This window comes from Pan paniscus, chromosome 18, assembly GCF_029289425.2.
Source record: "Pan paniscus chromosome 18, NHGRI_mPanPan1-v2.0_pri, whole genome shotgun sequence".
Taxonomy (NCBI): Eukaryota; Metazoa; Chordata; class Mammalia; order Primates; family Hominidae; genus Pan; species Pan paniscus.
Window position 1 is genome coordinate 66,398,484 of NC_073267.2, and position 27,050 is coordinate 66,425,533.

Genomic DNA, 27,050 nt, shown 5'->3' on the forward strand with positions numbered 1-27,050 from the left:
GAGAAACACTGTCTCTGTTAAAAATACAAAAAAAATTAGCTGGGCATGGTGGCAGGCGTAATCCCAGCTACTTGGGAGGCCGAGGCAGGAGAATCGCTGGAACCCAGGAGGCGGAGGTTGCAGTGAGCCAAGATCACGCCACTGCACTCCAGCCTGGGTGACAAGAGCAAGACTCCATCTCAAAAAAAAAAAAAAAATGTTCCTGGAGTGATTTTGTTGCAGTCAGATTTGGGAACCACTGTACTGGACTCAGTCCAGTCCTCTAAATATTAATGGCTAACATTGATTGAGCACATAGTAAATGTCTGGGTTTGTCCCAAGAACTTTGACAACTTGTGCTATTTAAGCCTCACAAAAACCCTATGAAACAGAAGATACTGTTATTATTCCTAATTTTCCTATTTTACAGATGAGGAAAATTAGGTAGAGAGGTTAAGTAACTTGCTAAGGTCACATAGTAAGTGGCAAAAGCTGGGTTTGAAAACAAGCAGTTGGGCTGTGGCCCCATGAGTTTAACCACTGAGCTCTACCTGCCCATACAAATTCTGTGTATAAAGTCACTGGCACTCCATGGTGTTTAGTCAGTAATTGCTGCCATTATTACTTTCATTCAAATCTCACCCATCCTTCAGAATTCAGCTCAAATTCTACCTCTTCCATCAAGTTTTCTCTGACTCCCTCTCTTCTTTTCTCAATGTAATCATAAGTCCTTCAGAAATGTATTCGACTTTGGGATAGTCTTTTATTTCTGTGTTTTTGTTAGCATCCTCATTATACTTGTAAAGTCATTGAGAATAGGGTCATGCTGTGTTTATCTTTCTATTCCTGGCACATTTGTTGACCTGTATTTAACATTTTCCTAAATGTGCTATAAGCAGAATCACCGAATTTCTCTTTTCTTTTTTTTTTTTTTTAATTTGAGACTGAGTCTCGCGCTGTCTCCCAGACTGGAGTGCAGTGGCGCGATCTCAGCTCACTGCAGCCACCACCTCCCAGGTTCAAGCGATTCTCCTGCCTCAACCACCCCAGTAGCTGGGATTACAGGTGCCCGCCACCATGCCTGACTATTTTTTTTTCTATTTTTAGTAGAGATGATGATTTTTCACTATGTTGGCCAGGCTGGTCTCGAACTCCTGGCCTGAAGTTATCTGCTTGCCTTGGTCTCCCAAAGTGCTGGGATTACAGGCATGAACCACCACTCCTGTCCCCAAATTTCTTTAAAAGGAGCTATCTCACCAGGCGATAACTCAAGAGAGAATCACAGAAATTAGATTGCCTTTTCCCTAGGGGAAGAAAATGCAAAATCACACTCCTAAACTTTCTTTCTTCTGAGTGGAAAGGGATAAGATATCTTAACGTCTTAAGGGGCCCTGAGGCTTGTCACTGCAGGTGAGGGGAAACCACACTACTGGCATATTTGATTTCTCAATGCAGCTGTCACCTCCTGCCTTGCTGCCTCCTTTAATGCCTATGTTGGTTTTACCTGGGCTTGCTCCACTGGTTAGCTTCTCCCTAGTTGCAAGACTACCAGATCATAATCAGTTATTATCTCCCATCCTGATGTGTGAAAAGCTACAGAATTTGTGGGACCCAGTGCAAAATGAAAATGCAAGGCTTCTGTTTAAAATTTATTAAGAATTTAAAGATAATAGCAGAGCATTAAACCAAGCATGAGGCCCCATCCACTACATGGGTCCCACACCCATGAAGCCAGCTTTGATGAAAAAAGGGTTAGGCCAGGTGGTGGCTCACACCTGTAATCCCAGCACTTTGGGAGGCCGAGGCAGGTGGATCATTTGAAGCCAGGAGTTCAAGACCAGGCTGGCCAACATGGTGAAACCCTGTCTCTACTAAAAATACAAAAACTAGCTTGGCTTGGTGGTGGGCACCTGTAATCCCAGCTACTTGGGAGGCTGAGGCAGGATAATTGCTTGAACCTGGGAGGTGGAGTTTGCAGTAAGCGGAGATCATGCCACTGCACTCCAGCCTGGGCAACAGAGCACGACTCCGTCTCAAAAAACAAAAAAAGGTCAGAGCCTTCTCAGCCGACCAAAACCACTTGCAGAAAGCTGAGTGTGGGGACAATTTATTTCCAAAGCCCTCAACCTCTCATCTTAATATAAAGACAGCTGAGAAAGAAATCACCCTGTATTGTGTGTTATATTAAGATTGACTATTGTGGACTGAATTGAGTCCTCCAAAGAGATGCTGAAGCCCTAACCACCAGTACCTGTGAATGTGGCAGCATTGGGAAATAGGGCCTTTGCAGATGATGGAGTTAAGATGAGGTTATTAGTGTGGGTCCCAATCCATGATGACTGGTACTCTTATGGAAAAAAGAAATGTGGACACAGAGCCAGACATGCACACAGGGAAGATGATGTGAAGAGACCTACAAAAGGAGAACCCATGAGAAGATGAAGACAGGTTGGGGTGATGCTTCTATATGCCAAGGAACGTCAAAGAGTGCCAGCAGGCCGGGGGCGGTGGCTCACGCCTGTAATCCCAGCACTTTGGGAGGCCGAGGTGGACGGATCATGAAGTCAGGAGTTTGAGACCAGCCTGGTCAACATGGTGAAACCCCATCTCTACTAAAAATACAAAAATTAGCCAAGTGTGGTGGTAGGCGCCAGTAGTCCCAGCTACTCAGGAGGCTGAGGCAGGAGAATTGCTTGAACCTGGGAGGTAGAGGTTGCAGTGAACCGAGATTGTGCCACTGCACTCTGGCCTGTGCATCAGAGCGAGACTCTGTCTCAAAAAAAAAAAAAAAAAAAAAAAAATCGACCAGGCGCCGTGGCTCACGCCTGTAATCCCAGTATGTTGGGAGGCCGAGGCGGGTGGATCACAAGGTCAGGAGATCGAGACCATTCTGGCAAACGGTGAAACCCTGTCCTTACTTAAAAATACAAAAAATTAGCCAGGCGTGGTGGCGGGCACCTGTAGTCCCAGCTACTTGGGAGGCTGAGGCAGGAGAATGGTGTGAACCCGGGAGGCGGAGCTTGCAATGAGCCGAGATCATGCCACTGCACTCCAGCCCAGGCGACAGAGCGAGACTCCGTCTCAAAAAAAAAAAAAAAAAAAAGTGCCAGCAAACCATCAGGATAGGAGAGGGGCCTGGAAGATTCTCCCCCGAGGCCTCAGAAGGAACCAACCCTGCCGACACCTTGATCTCAGACTTCCAGTTTCCAGAACCAAGACAATAAATTTCTGTTTCTTAAGCCAGGAGTTCCCAACCTTTTTGACACTAGGGACAAGTTTTGTGGAAGACAGTTTTTCCACAGGCCAGAGGTGGGGTGGTGGGGGCATTGTTTCAGGATGATTCGAGCACATTACATTTATTGTGCACTTTATTTCTATTATTATTACATTGTAATATATAATGAAATAATTATACTACTCACCATGGTGTAGAATCAGTGGGAGCCCTGAGCTTGTTTTCCTACAACTAGACAGTCTCATCTGTGGGTGATAGGAGACAGTGACACCCGAAGTATGGTGCTTATGTTGAGTCTACACATTTTGGCTGCTGTCACTGCAGAAAACCCTGCTTCACAGAGATGGGATGTTGCAATAGGCCAGGCATGGAGGCTCACATCTGTACTGCTAGCACTTTTGGAGGCCAAGGCAGCTGGATCACTTGAGGCGAGGAGTTCAAGACCAGCCTGGCCAATATAGCACAACCCCATCTGTCTCTACTAAAAATAATAAAAATTATATATATAGCCAAGTGTGGTGGTGCACTCTTGTAATCCTAGCTACTTGATAGGCGGAGGCATGAGGCACAAGAATGGCTTAAACCAGAGAGGCGGAGGTTGCAGTGAGCCGAGAACGTGCCATTGCACTTCAGCCTGGGCGACAGAGTGAGACCCTGTCTCAAAAAAAAAAAAAAAAAAAAGGATGTTGGAAATGAAAGCAGGCTTTTCAGTGTTTTTGTGGCCATCTCAGGATTAAAGCCTAGACTTTAACCCAGAACGTGGAGATTTGAAGTTGTCTCAAACATACTGTTTTTTTGTTGTTGTTGTTGTTGTTGTGTTTTTGTTTTGTTTTTTTTTTTGAGACGGAGTCTCGCTCTGTTGCCCAGGCTGGAGTGCGATGGCACAATCTCGGCTCACTGCAACCTCCACCTCCCGGGTTCAAGCAACTTTCCTGCCTCAGCCTCCTGAGTAGCTGGGATTACAGGCATGTGCCACCATGCCCGGCTAATTTTTGTATTTTTTAGGAGAGACGGGGTTTCACCATGTTGGTCATGCTGGTCTGGAACTCCTGACCTTGTGACCCATCCGCCTCGGCCTCCCAGAATGTTGGGATTACAGGCGTGAGCCACCTCGCCCAGCCTCAAACGTACTTTTAAGGCCACCAGATGCAGCTGTACAACTGAAGTACATACACTTACCATTGTAAAGCCTGCCACCAGATGCAGCTTGTCACTTGCCACTCACTGATAGTGTTTTGATATGAGTCTGCAAGCAATTGATTTATGGTGGCCTCTGTGCAGTGAAACCTCTCTGCTAATGTTAATCCGTATTTGCAGCCACTCTCAGCACTAGCATCACCAACTCAGCTCCACCTCCCATCATCGGGCATTCGATTCTCGTAAGGAGCACAGCCTAGTTCCCTTGCGTGCACAGTTCACAATACGGTTCGGCTCCTGTGAGGATCTAACGCCCCCTGACCTAACAGGAGGCTGAGCTCAGGTGGTAATGCAGCGATAGGGAGCAGCTGTAAATACAGATGAAGCTTCGCTGGTGGCTCACCTCCTGCGGTGCCGCCTGGTTCCTAATAGGCCAGGGACTCATAGTGGTCCGTGGCCCAGGGGGGTTGGGGACCCCGTCTTAAGCCATCCAGTTTGTGGCACTTTGTTATGGCAGCTGCAGCAGATGAATATACCCACCAACCAGACCAGGCTCCTCCTGTTACCTTCCTGACCTTGACAAGCTCCTGACAACACCTGAAAAAACAGATGTCCCAAGGGGGTTGGAACAAGGAGGGAGCCGGGGCAATGTCAGTTTTGTTTTTCAAGCCTTTTTTTTTTTTTTTTTTCCTACAGAGGAGGAGGAGGGAACGCCTACAATAAAGAGGCCTTTATGGTCCCACTTCAGGAATCGGAGAACCCCGCCCTCCTCGTCTCAGCCCCAATTTAACGGTTGCATGTGTGAGTATCTTATAAAGTGACGCGTTTTGAGGGGGACTCCAGCGTGAGCAGGACTGTGGCTGACTTGTCAATCATCATTAGGGTGATGTCCCACACGTTCAAGTCTGAGGCCCAGGGAAATTGGCAACAGCTGCCTGGATGCCTCCATCCTCCCAGCCCAAGGAAAATCTGGCCTTGCTCCTTCGTTGTCTTTCTTAGGAGCACGTGGAGTTCTCCTAGGTGGGCTTGCACTCGGGGTCGCCCAGCCGTTCTTTGAGGGTTCGAGTGGGTAGGCTTCCCCTGTAGGACGGGCTTCCCCGTAGGTTTCCACGTGGGGCCACAGAGGCAGGAAAAAGGGAAGTGGGCACTGACACCTGGGGTGAAAAAGGGTGGGGGTGCGGCTTTGTGAGGAAATAATTTGCAGAGACTGCTAAACTGGGGTCTGCTGGGATACCCCACTCCCCACCCCCTGCCTCGGGCGCCCTCAGCCACCCGAGCTGGGGGCCTCGCAGGTCTCAGACCAAGTTCCCCGCGCGGCCTGCAGCGCACCCAAACATGGCCACCGAACCCAGGTTCCCGGGGCACAGCCGCGCCTCTGGGTGACGCAGAGGCGGCGGGTTGCATCAGCCTGTGCCCACGTGCTCGGTCCGCCCTCTGCCCCCCGGATCCGGACGCCGATTGGGCCACGTTGGGACAGTGCCTCCGCCTCAGCCAATGGGCGGCAGCCACAGAGCGTTCTGTCCGCAGAGCCAGGCGCGGGGCTTCTATAAAAGGCGCCCGAAGCGGGGGCGCGCGCCCCAGAGACGTGAACGGTCGTTGCAGAGATTGCGGGCGGCTGAGACGCCGCCTGCCTGGCACCTAGGAGCGCAGCGGAGCCCCGACACCGCCGCCGCCATGGAGTCCGAGACCGAACCCGAGCCCGTCACGCTCCTGGTGAAGAGCCCCAACCAGCGTCACCGCGACTTGGAGCTGAGTGGCGACCGCGGCTGGAGTGTGGGCCACCTCAAGGCCCACCTGAGCCGCGTCTACCCCGAGCGTCCGGTGAGAGCGGCCCCGACTTCCCGCCCCTAGGCTGTGGCCCCCCGCCCTCTGCTGGGGATGCCACGTCCGGCTGCCCTGTCCTGTGGCCTCCTCCCGCTGACGGCTGCGATCGCTCGGCCGGTCACCTCCCCCAGGGCTGTGGTCTCCCCTTCCCTGCCCCGCCGACGCGGGCGCCCCTCTGTTGCCCAGGAGTCGTCAGTAATCAGCAGCCTGACCTTGGGCGAGTCATTTCACCCTCCAAGCCTGTTTCCCCCCAGCGGCCAGGGAACTCGGTGTTCCTAATTGGGCTTGCATCCAATGGCTAGAAGTAAGAAAACATCCGTGCTGCAAAATGAGGTTTCTGAACGCAGCCTCTCTGCAGGGAGAGGAGCGGGCAGGTGCCACCCGGGGCCGTGGCTTGAGAAACCTGGGGACCGCCCAGACACTGTGGACGGAAGGCCCCACACCCAGAAGCAGGACGTGGCTCTTCTCCTCCCTGGCCACCTTCCGCCGTGCCCCTCCCTGTCGCACTGGACCGAGCAGCCATTGCCGAGTCCCGGGGTGGAGCCCCGTGCACTTTCTGACCAAGAGCGACTGAGAAGCAGGCAGGAGTCGCCTTCAGTCTGGTTTTAGGACGGCAGCCTCTCCATTATTAGCAAGACTTCCTTGCTTTGTTTTGGTTGACACATCTGTCAACATCACCCTTAGCACCGCCTGCCCTGGCCACCACGTGATGAGGCTGTAAGCTGGCCCTTCCTGTATTTACTTTCTGCTCTGATATTATGTAAGTGTCAGCAGTGTTCTTCACTGCCCACGAGCATAATTCTTCATCACACAGGAGAGGGCATCCGGGCAGGAAAAGATAGTGAAGTCGTGAGTTCCAGCTTGTGGTAGCGCCTGTGTCTGTTTTTGTTTCATATGGTCAAGAATGTTTTAGAAGTGAGTTTTCCTTCTGAGTTGTTATTTTAAATTTGCATATTTATTTAGTAAGCTTGCATTCCATGTCCTCTAGAATTCACCCTGGCACATTTTTCAGTTTCACCATAGCTGCTTCCAAGAAACTGGGTGGCTGTGTTGCCATGAGAATGACTATTGGGTACACAAATTGGTGAAGCAGGTGTAGCCTATGGTTGCATCATATGGCAAAAGGGAGGATTTTGGAGGAGGATTTTTAAGGTCTTCCTTTGATGAGGAATGCCGCTACCATCTGTTCAGTCTGAAGACCTAACATTGTAAACAAATACCTCTCAGGTATACAAATTTGTGTCTAAAAATTATTATGGCTGAAACATACTTATCATTTGTTTTCTGTAGTAGAAAATGGCATAATATGAGAAGGCCTACTTTGTAATAGTTGTTTGCTTTACTTAATATTTTTCAAATCAGCCATCTGTGTGAAGACTCAATATCAAGTTAGGCCTTTAAAAGGGGGAAAATAATTCAAAACCACTGGCAGCTGTGGTTTTCCAGCCTTTTCTAGTGGTTGAACTCTGTAATAAATGCAGGACCCTACATATACAAAAGGTACTGTTTTCCAAATTCATGTATGTATTAGCATTTACCTTTAAAGTTCTCATCCGTCAGAAAAACGGTGAACACAGCATTCAGTATATTTATTTTGGTTTAGTTACACAGTGTCAAAAAGTTCTGATGTATATGGATAAGTAGATGCACTTTTTGCTGTTTTGTTTGTTTAAACAGCTTGCTTTAATTATCTGAAGCTACTTGGCAGGAACACCTTTATTCCAGGTTTCGCATAATCAGTTATTCTGGCAAGAGTAGATTAACACGTTAGTGATCTCCAATAGACAGATTATATGTTAATATTATTTGAGGCCATTATTTTTAAGTACAATTTAGATGGAGTTTCAAATAGATTTTAAAAATGAGATTTGTATAAAAGAGTCTGCAGTCCCCATGGCGTTAAAATCACTGATATGGAGGAGAAGAGGGGTTGGAATTGTGACACTGTGGCAGCAGATGACCTTGGACAAGTCAATTTTTCAGACTTTCCTCCCTTAAAATAGGGATACTAAATCTCACAGGGTGGTTGTGTATAATGTCACCCACACGCCATCTCCTCTATAACTGCATTGTATGCCAGGAAATTGTCTGTGAAGGCTTCAGTTTAGAATAGCTTCACATTATTTTGGGGCACTGCTGGGTGATTTTGGTTAAGGCTGGTCTTGGGAGTTCTCTGAGTTTTCTCTGAAACCAAACTCAATTTGGTTGTAGGTTCCCTGTTTGCTGTTTGTTGCTTTTAGTAATAGGAATTAGTTTATCTGGGAGTTAAGTTTGGACTGGAGATAATTTGCCGTTCTTTTTTTTTTTTTTTTTTTTTTTTTTTGAGATAGGGTCTCACTCTGTCGCCCAGGCTGGAGTGCAGTGACATGATCTTGGCTCACTGCAACCTCTGTCTCCCTGGTTCAAGCGATTCCCCTGCCTCAGCCTCCTGAGTAGTTTGGGTTACAGGCACAAGCCACCACGCCCAGCTAATTTTTGCATTTTTAGTAGAGATGGGGTTTCACCATGTTGGCCAGGCTGGTCTCGAACTCCTGACCTCAGGTGATCTGCCCGCCTTGGCCTCCCACAGTGCTTGGATTACAGGCATGAGCCACCATGCCCAGCCGATAATTTGCCATTCTGTATTTATTTGCGTGTTAGAGACCAGTTAAAGTTAGACACTTTCTAAATAGAAGTCTTGTATATGGGGCTTTTGAGAAAGTGTTTTCCCGTGATGCTGGGGGGAAACACACATATTCAAATTACTTGTATAAAACAGTTTATTCTGTGTTTAGGAACTTGTATGGGTGAAATGCTGACCTGTGTTACTCTTTCTTTCCATGATCAGCGTCCAGAGGACCAGAGGTTAATTTATTCTGGGAAGCTGTTGTTGGATCACCAATGTCTCAGGGACTTGCTTCCAAAGGTACATCACTTACACATTAACTTCTGAATGTTTTTAAGCACTCACCAGGTTAGGTTCAGGTCCTTAAGTACCTTCGTATTACTTTTAGCAGGAAAAACGGCATGTTTTGCATCTGGTGTGCAATGTGAAGAGTCCTTCAAAAATGCCAGAAGTCAACGCCAAGGTGTGTCTGCCTCTTCATGATGGTAACAATTTGTATCATTCAGACTTTCAGGGGAGTAATAAAAGAAGTTGGATAAAACTTTTATTGAGAGACTGTATGGTGTTATTACCAAGTAATATTTTGTTTCTTTCCTAGGAATTAGAAACTGTATTATCAACACAAGTGTTGGGTTAATAGTAGCAGATTGTTCCGTTAGTGCTGCAGTAGAAAGGTGGAGTTACATATTGCACTATCTTATGGGATATGATTTGATCTATGGTTACTGTGTATCTAGATTACTGAACTAACACTAATTGGGTTTTTATTGAATTTAGCATATAGCAAGTTTCTTCAAAGGAGAACTTTGAAGAACTCTTTATAAAAAATTATAAAATTTTTTTATATAGAGTTTTATATAAAGAGTACAAAAGTGAATATATCTCCTTTGGAAATTTTCATTGTGATTAGTTGGATAGGAAAAGATCAGAGTCTTTATCAAGTGATCTTTAAAGAATTTTTTTTTTTTAAAGATGGTCTCGCTGTGTGGCCCAGGCTTTTCTCAAACTCCTGAGGGCAAGCGATCCTCCCACCTCAGCCTCCTGAGTAGCTGGGACTACAGGCATGTGCCACTAGACCTGGCTCTAAAGACTTACATATGACACACGAAACCATTTATTTTTCATTTCACAATGTTCATTCACATATATGGTATTAGTATTCTAATGTAGTGATGCACTCTAAATTTGCATTATATTTCCTAGAACATCTGAACAGAGCATAGGAAGTTCCCTATTTTGCCATTATCAGTTCTAACAAAAATCTTAAAAGCACTTTATCATTTCATTTCCCTGCACTGTAATTTTTTTAAATGATCAAAAACAGTATCATACCAAGGCTTACTTATATTGGAATACTATTTTAGAAAGTTGTGGGCTGGGTTGTATTTATAAATCTTGTTGGTCAGATGTCTGCAATGAGTAAATTTAGCACCATTATCAGGAAGCTTTCTCACCAATGACAACTTCATTGGAAGATTTTAATGAAAGTGTAGCGTACTCTAGGGAAAAAATATGAATATTTTAGCATCTATGTATTGAAAATTATGTTGAATAAATGTCAGACTATTTTTTACATAACGTTGCTTCTATTTAATTTTGTCACGTTCAGAGGTGGGGGGTAGGAGATGTAAGCCCTTGACAGCAAAATAATTCCTTTTGCTTGATTTCAGACAGTTGCATCAGCTCCTTTGTTCTGTGTTCATGTTACACTTATTTAGGTGGCTGAATCCACAGAGGAGCCTGCTGGTTCTAATCGGGGACAGTATCCTGAGGATTCCTCAAGTGATGGTTTAAGGCAAAGGGAAGTTCTTCGGAACCTTTCTTCCCCTGGATGGGAAAACATCTCAAGGTGAGTGTTATAATAAAGATCTTGGCTTATGCAACATGAATGTTCCTCGTTTGCATCAATTTAAGAATAAGGTATGTTTACACGTATATAATCAACTTTTAAACATACAGAATTTTGCTTTATAAATAGCTTCGCTTTAAAGATCTCTTATATGTTTAACTTTTCTTAATACACAGCCTTTTAGTACACACAAATTTAAAAAGTAGGTAATGCATATATTGAAAAAAAAAGAAAATGTAGGCGTTTTATCCTTCCATTGTGCTGACCGCTTGGTTGCCGTCATGATAGGAAATTAGTGCTGCTGCAGGAGAAAACAGCTGTCGTAAGCATTGTGCAGCTGCTTTGCTGAGTGGCTTTGTGCTTTATTGTAACAATGGGTGACAACAAGGGAGAGACTGTTTAAGAAGTGTCCTTCCAAAGACTTGGGGGTACTAGAAAAATTGGCCAATTTCTTATAACTATTAAAGCTTTTCTTTAGAGCGAAAGTCAGAACTAAATGCTCTGTTATTTGGATTTTTATAGCTCTTGGAATACATTGTTTTTGGGGAAAAATTCGTTAACTGCAAGTTGCAATTCTGTAACTCTCCAATTCTCCGTCCCCCTTTTTCTAGTACTTTTTATACACAATATTTTATAAAGCCAGGTGTTTTAGGAATGAGTTTTTCTTCCTTTTCCCCCGAATGGAACTTTCAAATATACACAACAGTGGGGACTGGATAATTAATCCCCACACCATCACCCAGGCCTAATAAATAACAATCAGAGTTTTACCATAGCTCATCTATTACCCTTTCCCTTTAAAAAAAAAAAAAGTATTTAAAAGTAATTCCCAGGCATCATGTTATTTCATTCCTATATTCTTCAGTATATAACTATGAAAACCTTTTAGTTATCTTGTATATCTAGAATGCCATTATCAAATCTAACAGAAATCTTAAAAGCACTTATCATTTTATTTCCATGCACTGTAATTTTCTTAAATGATCAAAAACAGCATCATACCAAAGCTTACTTGTATTGGAATACTATTTGAGAAATACTCTGTGTATGGAATTTAGTTAAAAGATTGTCAGCATATAAATTGGATAATTATTGGATAGAAAATTATTGGTTAGAAAAACTTAAAACTACTTCCCTTATTCTGATTCAACTATTCTTAACTTGAGAATTGAGGCTCATATTTGACTCTCTGAATCTCACCATATTTAAACTTGATTTCCTTTAACAAATATTTATTGAACAGCCAGTACATACAACTTTGCTTAAGGATATGAGTTGACCTGCAGGAATGACCACATAACCAATTTCTGATCTTTGGGCAATTCTATTATGATTTCAATTTTGTGATGTGGTACTGAAGAAATTGACTGTGTAAGAAGCACAAAGCCAAAGATAACTCGCATACACCTGCCCTGTGAAGTTGAGGGCTGCATGGCCTGATTAAAGAAGCGTGCATTTGGCTGGGCGCGGGCTCACACCTGTAATCCCAGCACTTTGGGAGGCCGAGGTGGGCGGATCACGAGGTCAGGAGATTGAGACCATCCTGGATAACACGGTGAAACCCCGTCTGTACTAAAAGTACAAAAAATTAGCTGGGTGTGGTGGCAGGCGCCTGTAGTCCCAGCTACTGGGGAGGCTGAGGCAGGAGAATGGTGTGAACCCGGGAGGTGGAGCTTGCAGTGAGCCGAGATTGCGCCATTGCACTCCAGGCTGGGCGACAGAGCGAGACTCCATCTCAAAAAAAAAAAAAAAAAAAGAAGCGTGCATTTGACATCAGACCAGCTCTGAAATCCAGCCCTGCTACTTACTAGCTCAGTGACCTCGTGCAAAGCCCCTGTCTTCCCTGAGCTGTACTTGGGTTCCCCTTGTAAAATCTCCTTCATGAGATTGCTGTGGATCCAGCAGCCTGTACAGGACCCCCGGTGGTCAGTAAGCATGCACAGGTGATACCACATGCACACTTCACTATAGATTCAGATGGAGGATGGAGGAAGAAGTGGATATTGGGAGGATGGGAGAGATTTCCTTCAGGAAAGACTGGGAGAAATGTGGCTTTTGAGCTGCTCTCTAAAAGATGAACAGTGGGTTGAGACCTGCAGTGAGACTCAACAAGTCAAAACTGAGGTGGGATCTACTTAACCCAAAAAGGTTGTTTATATATCTGTGCACTCAGCAAGTAGGTGGCAAGGGCTGTTGTTTTCCTGTGGGATGGGACTGTGGTAGAAGTGCTGTGTCATTTAGTACCTTCTGTGCTTGTGGTACATGGGTGCATCATGCAGTCATTTACCATGTAACTGCCGTAAATTCCATTCTTCTGTCTCTTCGATTTGAATTCTTGATTTTAATTTAAACTTAGTTTTCATTTGTTCATATTCAACCCACTCAAAATGAGTGTTTTTTTAAATCTATGTATAGGCCTGAAGCTGCCCAGCAGGCATTCCAAGGCCTGGGTCCTGGTTTCTCCGGTTACACACCCTATGGGTGGCTTCAGCTTTCCTGGTTCCAGCAGATATATGCACGACAGTACTACATGCAATAGTGAGTCCTTCCCGCCATGCTGGGTGTGGCCAGGGCTCCCGGGAATTGAGGGGAATTTTATCCGTGTTACCTGTAAAGTTCAGAATGGAGGGATGAGTGTATTTTCATCAGTCTGCAGAGCCCTGCTCTGTTTGGTCTGTGGGTAGAGTAGAGTGTAAATGACAGCTGCTACCTGATTTGTATATTGACACAAGGGTGCTTTTGTCTGATACATAGTTTAGTGACTTTATTTAGAACATGTTACTTTCTTTTCAATTTGTGCTATCTTCAAAGTTTTGTGAGGATTTTAATTTGCTACTGTGCCATAATCTTACAGTGGGCTTGATGTTTAATTCCAGGTGAAATTCACCTTGTGGCTTTTCTTAGAAAAGGCATTTATAGATGTAGTTAGTAAGGAAGTTCTTCACTAAATTGAAGAAAAATCAAAGGCATATCTACCTACTTGAAATTCTTAACAGTAAAAGACTGCTGTGTAAATAAGCCACAGACTTCACGGTGCTTTGGTCTCAACAGTATCTGCCTCTGTCGTTTTTATTTTAGTTTAGCAGCCACTGCTGCATCAGGGGCTTTTGTTCCACCACCAAGTGCACAAGAGATACCTGTGGTCTCTGCACCTGCTCCAGCCCCTATTCACAACCAGTTTCCAGCTGAAAACCAGCCTGCCAATCAGAATGCTGCTCCTCAAGTGGTTGTCAATCCTGGAGCCAATCAAAATTTGCGGATGAATGCACAAGGTGGCCCTATTGTGGAAGAAGATGATGAAATAAATCGAGATTGGTTGGATTGGACCTATTCAGCAGCTACATTTTCTGTTTTTCTCAGTATCCTCTACTTCTACTCCTCCCTGAGCAGATTCCTCATGGTCATGGGGGCCACCGTTGTTATGTACCTGTAAGCAGATGGTTTCTCTAATATAAATTACACTACACTGTGTTCACACTAAGCAGATTTTGCTCTTTTTGTTTTTTGTTTTTTTTGAGATGGAGTCTCGCTCTGTCATTCAGGCTGGAGTACAATGGCACAATCACTGCAATCTCCGCTTCCCGGGTTCAAGCGATTCTCCTGCCTCAGCCTCCTGGGTAGTTGGGATTACAGGCGCCCACCACCATGCCTGGCTAATTTTTATATTTCTAGTAGAGACGGGGTTTGGTCATGTTGGCCAGGTGGTCTCGAACTCCTGATCTCAAGTGATCTGCCCACCTTGGCCTCCCAAAGTGCTGGTATTACAGGCGTGAGCCACCACTGCGCCTGGCCAGATTTTGCTCTTTTTTGAGCAGTCTCAGTTACTGTAGAAGGAGATGTGTTTAAATAGTATATCACTCTGTGGCTGGGCGCAGTGGCTGACACCTGTAATCCCAGCAGTTTGGGAGGCCGAGGCAGGAGGATCACATAAGGCCAGGAGTTTGAGACCATCCTGGCCAATATGGTGAAACCCCGTCTCTACTAAAAATATAAAAAATTAGCTGGGTGTGGTGGCACGGGCCTGTAATTTACTTGGGTGGCTAAGGCAGGAGAATTGCTTGAACTGGGGAGGCAGAGGTTGCAGTGAGCCAAGATCGCACCACTGCACTCCAGCCTGGGTGACAGAGCAAGACCCTGTCTTAGAATAAATACATAATAAATAGTATGTATTCTGGCACTTTCAATACAAGGAATTCATGGCTTGGTTGTATGGTCCCAAGAACATATCAATCCTGTGTTAATATAAGAATATTATCTTGTCCTCTAGATAAGCTACCTTACCTTCCAGGCTCACAAACCACAATTATGTAGCCATACTGAGGCATGGAACAGAAAACTGTATTTGTTTTGAATGAGAACACATTTGCCTTTATCAGGCCACAGCTGCCTTCCAGGGTAAAGTCAGGCACTGACTGTTAGCATGGCCCTGAAAGGCAAGGGAACCTTCACATACCTGACATTTGGTTTTAGCTGTGGCCCGAAGCAGTAGTTCTCAACTGGGGGTGGTTTTGTACCCTCTCTACCCAGGGGACATTTGGCAATGTGTAGATATTTTTGGTTGTCACATCTAGGGGAAGTGGTCCTGCTGGCATCTAGTTAGTAGAAGCAAGAGTGCTGCTGAATTTTCTACAATGCACAGGACAACTCCCACAGTAAATATTTGGCTCAATATGTCACTAGTGCCAAAGCTGAGAAAGCCTGGCCTAGAGTGATGGGTCTTCGTGGTTGAAACTAAAAGAAGAAATTTTCCTGTATAGTAGAAATGGATTTTTATTTTAGCTTTTAAAAATAAAAAAGGGGAATAAGTAGAATATAATGAACACTCAAATATCCACAAGTAATCATTGTTAATATTTCATTATATTTAAGACTTGGGATTTAATTGGTTTCTTCAAATAAAACGTTTAGTTAATATTTTCTGTAGTCTCTAGAATCATATATTTAAATGACCAAATGTAGGTTGTCATTATGTTATATATAATTATAGCTTTGTAGGTATATGCATTCTCCCCGCTCTGTTCAGGTTTTCAAGGGTAAGGTTTAGTTCATATAAATAAGCATTTATTGAGTGCATACTATGTGCCAGGTGCTGTTTATATGGCTGGGTGTGCAATGATGAATAAAACACAGTCCCTGCCTTCAAGGACCTAACAGACTGGTGAGAATGTCTGGGAGACAGTGTGATCAAATGCCTCTGTAGATGGGTCTTGCAGTGAGCTTATCAGGGTGCTGCTGTGATTAGAGGTGGGGAGCCTTGGATTCTTGAGTAAGTCTCACTGTGACATCAGCTAAGATGGACTTTTATGTGCTTCCTTTGAAGGCATCACGTTGGGTGGTTTCCATTTAGACCGAGGCCGGTTCAGAACTTCCCAAATGATGGTCCTCCTCCTGACGTTGTAAATCAGGACCCCAACAATAACTTACAGGTATGGAGCCTCCCACGAAGCCCAGGCGAGCTTTACGTGATATGCCAGGCTCTCCAATGCTCAACCTTTAGATTGCCAGCTTGCGGTTTACCATTTTATTGGGCTAAATATTTCATGATTTGTTCACATTTCTTCTTGGAGCAGCAGCTATTTTTAAAACGTCGAATGTGCCATCACATTCTATCACATATTTTTGACATGTGGCAATTTGCATTTTGGCTTAAGTAAATAACATTTTTTTAAACCCACTATTTTGAGCGTTCAGTGGTCTGTAACAGTGTGTTATACCATAAGAACTGGTATGAAGTGGTTAACTACTAGTTTAATAATAGTTGAAGCCTGGGCGTGGTGGCTCACGCCTGTAATCCCAGCACTTTGGGAGGCTGAGGCAGGTGGATCACCTGAGGTCAGGAGTTCAAGACCAGCCTGGCCAACATGGTGACACCCCGTCTCTACTAAAAATACAAAAATTAGTTGGGCGTGCCTGTATTCTCAGCTGCTAGGGAGGCTGAGGCGGAAGGATGGCTTGACCTTGGGAGGTGGAGGTTGCCGTAAGCCAAGATCGCACCACTGCACTCCAGCCTGGGTGACAGAGTGAGACTCTGTCTCAAAAATAATAATAATAATAGTTGCAGATCTAGTTGTTTCATTTGATATTTGCTGCCAGGAGCAGTCAAAACTATGACAACATCAACAAAGTTGTGCTGTGGAAGCCTGAGAAACAGCCCTATCCAGCCTAGGGCATCATTCCCTGGGGTCCTGGCTGCCTGCTGCTGTGCCTATGGGGCAGGGGGCAGGGATTTACCCTGCCCTTTCCTAACATTATTTGGTGTTCATCACAGCCCTAATTGTTTTCTCATTGTTTCATTACCTGTAGGAAGGCACTGATCCTGAAACTGAAGACCCCAACCACCTCCCTCCAGATAGGGATGTACTAGATGGCGAGCAGACCAGCCCCTCATTTATGAGCACAGCATGGCTTGTCTTCAAGACTTTCTTTGCCTCTCTTCTTCCAGAAGGCCCCCCAGCCATCGCAAACTGATGGTGTTTGTGCTGTAGCTGTTGGAGGCTTTGACAGGAATGGACTGGATCACCTGACTCCAGCTAGATTGCCTCTCCTGGACATGGCAATGATGAGTTTTTAAAAAACAGTGTGGATGATGATATGCTTTTGTGAGCAAGCAAAAGCAGAAACGTGAAGCCGTGATACAAATTGGTGAACAAAAAATGCCCAAGGCTTCTCATGTCTTTATTCTGAAGAGCTTTAATATATACTGTATGTAGTTTAATAAGCACTGTAAGTAGAAGGCCTTAGGTGTTGCATGTCTATGCTTGAGGAACTTTTCCAAATGTGTGTGTCTGCATATGTGTTTGTACATAGAAGTCATAGATGCAGAAGTGGTTCTGCTGGTACGATTTGATTCCTGTTGGAATGTTTAAATTACACTAAGTGTACTACTTTATATAATCAATGAAATTGCTAGACATGTTTTAGCAGGACTTTTCTAGGAAAGACTTATGTATAATTGCTTTTTAAAATGCAGTGCTTTACTTTAAACTAAGGGGAACTTTGCGGAGGTGAAAACCTTTGCTGGGTTTTCTGTTCAATAAAGTTTTACTATGAATGACCCTGGCAGAGACTCCTGTCATCCTAGCAGTTTACTCTGCGTTTGTTGTATCTAGACAGTCAACAACTGAGTTGTCGGTGTTTAACCTGAATGCTTGTTTTTCAAAAGAGGACTGTTTTTGCTGGTAAGAATGATCAGGTAAGGCCATGAAAGTTTTTGTTGGTGTTTTTGTTTTTGAGATGGGGTCTCGCTTTGTTCCTTGGGCCAGAGTACATTGGCTACTCACAAGTGGGCTGGTAGCTGGCTACAGCCCCAGACTCCTGGCTTAAGCCACCTCCTGCCTCAGCCACCCTGGCAGCTGGGACTACAGGCATGCGCCATCACACTCAGCTTGAAAGTTTTAATTTACTAAGAATATACCTGTGTTTCCCCCCATTTCCTGATTTAAACAGTACTGGCTTATATAGGAACCCATCAAAGTTAAATTCCCCAAATTTAAATGTAGTAAATTTAGTGGTTTCACCTTGGCAAATCTGCAATAGTTTCACCAGCTCAAATTTCATGCTTTTGTAAGCTGAGCTTATGTTTGTGATTTTAATCCTTTAAGTACTACTGTGGTAACTAATCTTTTTTTGTTTTTTTTGGTGGTGTTCTTGTTTTTGTTTTGAGATGGAGTCTCGCTCTGTTGCCCAGGCTGGAGTGCAGTGGCGCGATCTCGGCTCACTGCAACCTCTACCTCCTGAGTTCAAGCGATTCTCCTGCCTCAGCCTCCCGAATAGCTGGGATTACAGGTGCCCACCACAATGTCTGGCTAATTTTTTGTATTTTTAGTAGAGACGAGGTTTCACCATGTTGGCCAGGCTGGTCTCAAACCCCTGACCTCAGGTGATCTGCCCACCTCGGCCTCCCAAAGTGCTGGGATTACAGATATGAGCCACCGCACCCAGCCAGGGACTAATCTTTAAAGCAAAGTTTTATATATTTTTACGTGAGTAATGTTATGTGTAGGTGTTCTATTTGGCAAAATAAATCAGCCTTTTCTATCACGATTGTGGTCATTTAAATTAATCCTCATTGGAAACATTGTTTACCTAAGATAAACATTCACTAAACAACTCATAGCAAGACGCTGGGTAGGTACAAAGATGTCTTATGTGTGGTTATGCTTTCAAAGCCAACTGAAACCCTTTTGTAAGGAGTTAAATAGCAAAAAGTTTCAAATAACTGTGTGCCTCTAGAACAGAACTATCAGAAGGCAATGAATATTCACAAATTGTGAAGAGATAGTTTGCTTCAAGGAAGAAATGACTTGTAACTAGAGTAGGTATGAAATGATGGGGGGAAAATGATGAGGTATGAAATGACTCACCTTCTCTCCAGCTCAAGGTAAGAAGGGTGGCAGCAGGAGTAAAAGCTCAGCCACAGGACGTGTTCTTCCTGCCAAACAGCTGGATTCTGCACATGCTTGGGAATGAGGTACTGCTGGTTTAGGAAAACAGACATTAAGAATTCCCAAAGTCTTGGGTGGAAAAGCCTGCTGCTTTTCAGAGGCAAGGCCATCACCATTTGGCAAGGGGCCCAAGGCCCCAGGCAGCTGTGGTACCATCTGTTTCTGAAGGAGTGGGGATTTTACCCCCTGAAATGTCAGTTTGTGGCTTAAACTCTGGGTTCTACAGGCCCAAAATAAATAGTGCCAGGAAGGTGCCCCTGAACAGAGCTAACCAGGGTTCAGATTGACACCCCATCCCCACTGGGGCAAGCAGGACTCTTAGCAATTAAGGCCTAAGACGGCTGACAGGTGGGACATGGCAGAAATTCAGTGCTTCCACCACAGCTACTCAATGTGCCATGATCATGGGCCACACACCACTCTGAATACTTAGAAAATTATTGGTTTGGGCCTTTATTATGAAGTAACAAGTAAATAACTGAAAAAGCCCCAGATTTCAGCTCTGGCTATAGCAGCTTTCTAAGTCTGTGTTTTTAAGGTGCAATTTCTTGAATCCTAGTTCTGTAGAAGAAACACTCAACCCCCCCCCCCCACACACACACCCCCCACCCCTAAAAAATGAGCTTCATGATCAAGTACATTTTGGAACCCTCAGGCTGATCCAAGTTCATAGATTTCTTCACTGCAGGCCTTCTGGGTCCTTTAATATGCCTGAAGCTGGGGCTTTCCCTTCCTGAGAATGGCCCAGGACTATCCATGTGCCTCATTTTGGGAAATTTAGTAATGAGTTACTAAATCAACACCACCTTTGGCATTCTACGTAGCAAACATACTGTGTTAGATGTGACATTTTACACAATAACCAATGGAGATAAAATTATTTTAATTTATTTTTGGCCAGGCACGGTGGCTCATGCCTGTAATACCAGCACTTTGGGAGGCTGAGGCAGGCGGATCACTTGAGGTCAAGAGTTTGAGACCAGCCTGGCCAACGTGGCGAAAACCTTTCTCTACTAAAAATACAAAAATTAGCTGGGCGTCGTGGTGGGCACCTGTAATCCCAGCTACTCGGGAGGCCGAGGGAGGAGAATTGCTTGAACCCGGGAGGGGGAGGTTGCAGTGAGCCAAGACCACACCACTGCACTCCAGCCTGGGCGTCAGAGTGAGATTCTGTCTCAAAAAATAAATAAATGACTTCTTATTTATTTTTTTTACCAGTGCTCTACATGTTCAGAGAAACTTCTCTGGTAACCAACCACAGAAATGATCCCTGAAAGTATAGTCTTAGGAGATAAATATTCTTTACATAGCCAGGAGGGAGATGAGAAGCCATACCTGTCTACAGTCTGACTGACAAAGGGGGAGGCTCCAGGTCCCCTGGAGAATCCCAGGTTTTATGTAATAATTACTTGGTCCTTTTCAAAGTACTTGGATGTGTGTAGGATAGTCTCTTTGTCTTATCAGCTAGTCCTGCAATCTAGGTGTTCTCCCATTTTGTAGAGGCTTGCAGAGATGAGAGACCTGTCCAAGGTCTCAAACCCCTAACTGGCAGATCTGAGACTAGAAATACTCCCTCTCAGGAGTGGACCTCCTCTACAATTTTTTTAGCAGTCCTCATGTGCCAAATATGGCTTGGGGGCCAGGAGACAGAATGAGGCATAGGTTGGGCGTGGCCCCTCCCCTCTTGGGTCTTGTAGTCGGCTGTGGGTGGCAAGTACAGCAGCGATGGCAGACAGGTGTGATGAGTTCGAGGACAGGGAAATAACATCCACAGCCCCATCCCAGTACTCCTGTGCAGCAATGGAAGTGTGCCACCGACACAAGGGCTGCAGGGTGAGCAGGAGTGACAGGCGAAGACAGGAAGAGAGCTCTGCCTGTGCAAAGGCAGAGGGAACATGGTGTGGGAGGAACTGAAGAGAATTCCACATAAGTATGAAGACGGTAGGGAGATTGAGACTGGAGAAAAGGGGAAGCCGGGGCTCCCCTTTTGACCATGCAAAGCACTGGAAGCACAGCACTCCCAGCCTCAGGGTCCTCCATGATTGGAGACTGAGCATGAATTCAGAGGAGGTTGTGGAAGTCACCCAGTCAGGTCCAGAAATCCTGCAGTGCATCCCTTCCGTTACCCCTGTCATAACTGGGAGAAGACACCACCCACATGATGCAGGGGAGAGTGCAAGCATGAGCTAGCACCCATATTGTCCCCTGCATCTGTCCTTGGCTATGTTTTACACCCCCCACCCCTTAGAACATTGTAGTCAAACTAGGAAGTATTAAATTGGCTGGTTGCTCCCAACTACACTGGACAAAGTGGAGAAAAAAAAAAAGGAGGAGCTCAAGGTTTCAAATTCCCAGCTCAAGCTCTGCATAAAAACTGCTGTGACTTCCTTAGAAGAGACCCCTATCTCCTGTAGCTGCAGGGTTGAGATTTCTGAGCTCAAGTGATCTGCCTGCCTCAACCTCCCAAAGTGCTGGGATTACAGTTGTGAGCCACCCTGCCTGGCCAGGGCTGAGATTTGTGAAAAGGAAACCCAAAGTCTCATCTTGCACGTGGCTGAATTATGTCGCAAATCCAATTCCCAAATTCCAGCCTTGCAGGGCGTCTTCAGTTAAAGTGAGGGCAACTTGAAAATTGGAATGGGAACATAAGGGAAGATTCCAGTAAAGCTGGGGACATTGAATCCCTAAATTCTGTTATGTTCCCTGCCAGTAGAAACAGCCCATCTACCCCTCCCTGGGTCCAGCTGTGTGGACACAGATTGGCAGCGAGTGTGCAGGTGTTATTTCCCTACCCTTGTAATCATCACACTTTCTTTTTCTTTTTCTTTCTTTTTTTTTTTGAGTCAGAGTCTTGTGCTGTTGCCCAGGCTGGAGTACAGTGGTGCAATCTCAGCTCACTGCAACCTCCGCCTCCTGGGTTCAAGCAATTCTCCTGCCTCAGCCTCCCGAGCAGCTGGGACTACAGGCGCGCACCACCACACGCAGCTAATTTTTTTGTATTTTTAGTAGAGACAGGGTTTCACCCCAATAGCCAGGTTGGTCTCGAACTCCTGACCTCAAGAGATTCACCCACCTCGGCCTCCCAAAGTGCTGGGATTATAGGCGTAAGCCACCGTGCCTGACCTCATCACAATTTCTTAGCCCTTTGAGAAACCCTGTGGCCTTCCCTGAGGTAGCTGTCTTGCAGGGCACTTCTGATTCTTCTTGGATCCTATGCCCTTCCCCTCTTCTGGACCTGTAACTAGACTCAAGTCCCACCAGGCCCCAGAGACAAAGGTACACACTGTGACCCATGAAGAGGTGTGTTACACACCAAAAGAACTGCATGATTTTTCCAATTTACACAGACAAATCCAAGAGACATGTATGGGAGTAGATTTTAAGGTTGTGAGATCACGGAAGGACCATAGTGTTGGATCTGGCTGAACGTAATGATATGGGCCCACTAAGCAGAGATTCTTAACTCAGTGCTTTAGCATGAGGGGTTAGAAAGGGCTCTAACTTGGTTGGTTGGTTGTTTGGTTCGTTGGTTGGTTGGCTGGCTGAAACATGGACCAAAAGGTAGGTGGCCGACACTGTTCCTTATTTTGTTATTAATATATTTGTATATTCATATACAAACTTGTATGCTATGATATCTAATACATATTATAGATATAAAACAAATCTTTAGGCCAGGCATGGTGGCTCACTCCTGCAATCCCAGCACTTTGGGAGGCTGAAGCAGGTGGATCACGAGGTCAGGAGTTCAAGACCAGCCTGGCCAACAGAGTGAAATCCCATATCTACTAAAAATACAAAAATTAGCCGGGCACGGTGTCAGGCACCTGTAATCCCAGCTACTCAAGAGGCTGAGGCAGGAGAATTGCTTGAACCCGGAAGGTGGAGGTTGCAGTGAGCTGAGTCACTGCACTCAGTGGGTCATCACTGCACTCCAGCCTGGGTGACAGAGCAAGACTCCATCTCAAAAAAAAAAAAAAAAAAAAACTCTTTTGTTTCTTTCCTCTCTCATTCCCTTATCACCGAACATAAGATGGATCATCACAGCATTGAAGTGACAGAATGTCAAGCAGAAGAGTAAACATCACCCAAGGACATTGCAGCCTCTATGGGGAAAGGATTGGCATGTTTTCTGTTGTATGCAGGATGGTTGAGTCATGTTAGGTGGAAGTATGGCTTTGTTACTGTCTTTATCTGGAGATTAAGTGTGGTTTAAGGAGATGCATACAGGTGCCAGGTTGACAAAGAGAGTACTGTAATGATTAGTTTTATGTGTGAACTTGGCTAGGCCCAGTTATGTAAACACGAATCTAGGCCAGGCTTGGTGGCTCACGCCTGTAATCCCAGCAATTTGGGAGGCTGAGGCAGGCGGATCACCTGAGGTCAGGAGTTTGAGACCAGCCTGGCAAACATGGTGAAACCCCATCTCTACCAAAAATACAAAAATTAGCCTGGCGTGGTGGTGTGTGCCTGTAGTCCCAGCTACTCAGGAGGCTGAGGCAGGAGAATCGCTTGAACCTGGGAGGTGGATGCTGCAGTGAGTGGAGATCATGCCACTGCACTCCAGCCTGGGCAACAGAGTGAGACTCTATCACAAAAAAACATAAAAGAAAAAACAACAAAAACCCCGTGAATCTAGGTGTTACTATGAAGGTATTTTGCAGATGTGATTAACCTGCATGGGCCTCATCTAATTATCTGAAATACCTTAATTGCAAAACTCAGGGTTCCCCAAGGACAGAGCAATTAAGTCTATGGCCTGCAGCCTCAGCTTCCGCCTGAGTTTCCAGCCCACCATCCTACCCTACAGCTTCAGACGCGTCTAGCCAGCCCCTACAACTGTGTAGGACAATTTCTAGAAGTTAATGAATACGCTATTGGATCTGTTTCTCTGGAGGAACCCTGACTGACACAGAGGCCGGCTCTGGAGGTTGTGAGGTCCAGTTCCTTATCCCTGTGTAGTGCATTGGCCAGTGGGGGTGGGAATTGCTTCCAGGCAGGCTGTGTCATTTGTTCAGGCAGGGTCCCCTCCCCTTGGCTCTGCCTGAGAGCAAAGGCAGGTGGGGGTGGCCCTGGGGAGGGCCTGAAGCTTTGCTCTGTGCCTCCTAAAGCTTTCCCACTCCAGGGACCAGGCCAGGCAGGCTGGCAGGAAGAGGCAGGCTTCATCTGGAAGGATGTCTCCAGGGTGGAAATGATGAGATTTAAATGGTGTAGGGACCCAGAGGGTGGGGTGGGACAGCACCACTGACCCAGCTGCAGAGTTGGACCCTCTGAAGCCCATTGTGTACATGAGAATCTGTGTGCCTGATTGCGTAGGTGCCTATACATGGATAGGCTGCGAATCTGTGTGCACATAGCTGGCTGGAGAGCACCTGAGTAGGCATATGTACCACATTGTCAGCACTCACCCATTAGCTCCTGGGGACTCACTTGCTGCAGGTGATCCCTGTCCTTGTGGGCTCTACACCCTGGCAGGTCAACAGAGACTACAAAGAAACAAGCAGACATAAAATGACAAGGGCTAGGATAAAAAGCATGGAAAGGAGAGGGGATAACGTGGCAGGGGACATTTTAGAGTGCAGTGGTTTCGACACCAGGAGGAGGAGTGGTTAGACAGTGGTCGGGGAGGGCCTCTGAAGAGGTGACACCTGAATGATGAGCAAACCAAGCAAAGATTGGAGGAAGAGCCTCTAAGCAGAAAGAACTGCAAGGACAAAGGCCCTGGGGCAGGAGCGGGTACGTGTGTCCTGTATGTGTGTGTTCTGCACGGTGGCAGGTGTCTGAAGCTGAGCCCAGAGGAGCTGTGGAGATCAGGCCCAGAAATGGAGCCACAGCACGTAGGGCCAGAGACCTGCAGTAAGAAACGGGATGTGGTCGAGATGGGATGGGAGCCACCGCAGCACCATGGGGCGGGAGCAGCAGAGTCTGATGTTGTGTACTTCAAGGAGCTGGAGTTCTATGAGGGAAGAGCGAGGAGGCGTGTGGGAGGAAGAACAGCCCCACTGAGGCCTGCAGGGAAGGCAGCAGACCCCAGGTCAGAGCATGAAGGTAGAGGGAAAGTTCCAAGAAGTGGGTTGGGGAATAAGCACTGGATGGCTGATGACAGAGGGCAGGGTGGAGGATGCGGGGCCAGGGAGGGCTGCACAGAGCCCTGGGAGGGTGAGCGGTGGCCCTGGCTGGCTAGGAGGCGCCACCTTGAGGTGCTACTGGAGGATACGCCGCAGGGAAGGTGGATGGTCTCTTCTGATGACAACCTTCTTGCTGGCATTAGACTGAAAGGGGAGGTGATTTGTAGGGATGAGGCCAGAGGGGTTGTCCCCAGGGAAGGGCACCAGATGTGGGGCAGGGGAGCTGGTGTGAGTTGCAGCCGTGGGGCCTGGAGGAAGTCACATCACCCCACTGAATTCTCACTTCCTCATCATAACAGACCCTGTGAAATATAAAACCTGCTCTGCCCACCGCACAGGGATCACAAGGCTGGAGTGAAATAATGGAGCACTTCCCCAGAGTGGCACACGGGACCCAGGGACGAGTGTGCAAAACCGTTCTAGGTGGAAGAACACTTTTTTTTTCTTTTTCTTTTTCTTTCTTTTCCTTTTTTTTCTTTTTTCTTTTCTTTTTTTTTTTTTTTCTTTTTTTTTGAGATGGAGTCTCCGTCTGTTGCCCAGGCTGGAGTGCAGTGGTGCAATCTTGGCCCACTGTAGTCCCTGGCTCCCAGGTTCAAGTAATTCTCCTGCCTCAGCCTTCTGAGTAGCTGGGACTACAGGCACCCACCAAAACATCTAGCTAATTTTTGTATTTTTAGTAGAGACAGGGTTTTACCATGTTGACCAGACTGGTCTTGAACTCCTGACGTCAAGTGATCCATCTGCCTTGGCCTACCAAAGTAGCTGGGATTGCAAGCATGAGCCACCGTGCAAAGCCAAAAACACTTGATTATAATAGCATGCTATTTTTCAATGTATTAGATAAATGTATTTTCCATTTAAAGTGGGGATATAAAGCTCCCCTTTAAAATCCACATAAGTAAAAAAGTCAGTCCGTTGAAAAGGTTAAGTAAATAACAGTCTAGGGCAGATGCAGAAAAGACAGCATCATGACCGTGGTTCCTGAAGGATTGAGGTTGCAGGAAACACTGAATGCTAAAAGCTCTGTGAATGTATAGTCCATGAAAATGTCTTTTAAAAAATGAGGTGCATACCAAGATGTTTGAGTGTGTGTATTTGGGGTAGGTGCTGTGGGCATACAGGTGTACCTGTGTGTGTCTCACAAGCAGGTGTAGCTGGGTGCTAGTGTGTATGTGGTGTGTGTGTATCTGTGCACACGTGCATATCTGTGCCCACATATCCACGCACACGTCCTCATAAGGCTCTCTGCGGCCAGGTGCGGTGGCTCACGCCTGTAATCCCAACACTTTGGGAGGCCGAGGCGGGGGGATCACGAAGTCTGAAGTTCGAGACCAGCCTGGCCAAGATGGTGAAACCCCATCTCTACTGAAAATACAAAAAATTAAGACAATGAGTGTTGATCGTGAAGAAGGGAAGATGAATGTGGGGATTAGGTGGGAGGAATGGGGTGCTGTCAAGATGAAAATAAACTTAGGGTGGAGAGGCTGGGGCAAAAGAGAGGCCCAACATTATGATTTGCCCCAGTGCGGGGACTTTGTGCCTGGTGATTTGAGGTGGCAGGGCTTCTACCCAGGCCTGATGGGAGCTGGGATTAAAAGCAGCTGTGACCTAAGGCAGGCCATTGCTCTGTGGCCTACTCCCCTAACTCTTTTGCAGAAAGTCCCAGGCTAAGAGATGGGGGATGGTTGTAATAACCCCTCCCAGAAATCCTGGCTCTGTCCTGCAGAGGTGGGGCCCGGGGATCAAGACGCCTCTGGGTTCAAGAGAGAGGCAGAATGAGGGGTCAGCCAGCTGGGGCAGGAAGGCTTCACTCTAGGCTGCAAGGAGAGACCTTTCGCCTTGACTGGAA

At 46.0% G+C, this 27,050-nt stretch overlaps 1 protein-coding gene and 1 pseudogene across 3 annotated transcripts; one reads left to right on the forward strand and one right to left on the reverse strand.

The window, feature by feature from the left end:
- The first annotated feature begins 4,704 nt into the window (after positions 1 to 4,704).
- HERPUD1 (homocysteine inducible ER protein with ubiquitin like domain 1) lies at positions 4,705 to 17,688 on the forward strand. Of its 3 annotated transcripts, none has more exons than XM_003823759.6 (8): positions 4,705 to 6,172; positions 9,003 to 9,080; positions 9,169 to 9,243; positions 10,499 to 10,629; positions 13,045 to 13,167; positions 13,708 to 14,058; positions 15,950 to 16,055; positions 16,933 to 17,688. In XM_003823759.6, the coding sequence occupies exons 1-8, from the start codon at positions 5,846 to 5,848 to the stop codon at positions 17,095 to 17,097; spliced, it is 1,356 nt and encodes a 451-aa protein (XP_003823807.4). In that variant the 5' UTR covers positions 4,705 to 5,845; the 3' UTR covers positions 17,098 to 17,688. The 3 variants fall into 3 exon arrangements, with proteins under 3 accessions (XP_003823807.4, XP_008975682.4, XP_063453666.1); XM_008977434.4 differs by having other exon boundaries at positions 4,735 to 6,172; positions 9,172 to 9,243; XM_063597596.1 differs by lacking the exon at positions 16,933 to 17,688 and having other exon boundaries at positions 5,608 to 6,172; positions 13,708 to 13,901; positions 15,950 to 16,029.
- A 2,560-nt stretch (positions 17,689 to 20,248) lies between these two features.
- Positions 20,249 to 20,359, reverse strand: LOC112437491 (small nucleolar RNA U3; annotated as a pseudogene).
- Positions 20,360 to 27,050: the final 6,691 nt, after the last annotated feature.

Excerpts from the sequence above, each read along its gene's own strand:
- HERPUD1 (XM_003823759.6), top strand. The coding sequence starts at position 5,846 with ATGGGCGGCAGCCACAGAGCGTTCTGTCCGCAGAGCCAGGCGCGGGGC. Across the intron at positions 9,244-10,498 it reads TGCCAGAAGTCAACGCCAAG|GTGGCTGAATCCACAGAGGA; the intron begins GTGTGTCTGCCT and ends ACACTTATTTAG. Across the intron at positions 13,168-13,707 it reads CGACAGTACTACATGCAATA|TTTAGCAGCCACTGCTGCAT; the intron begins GTGAGTCCTTCC and ends TTTTTATTTTAG.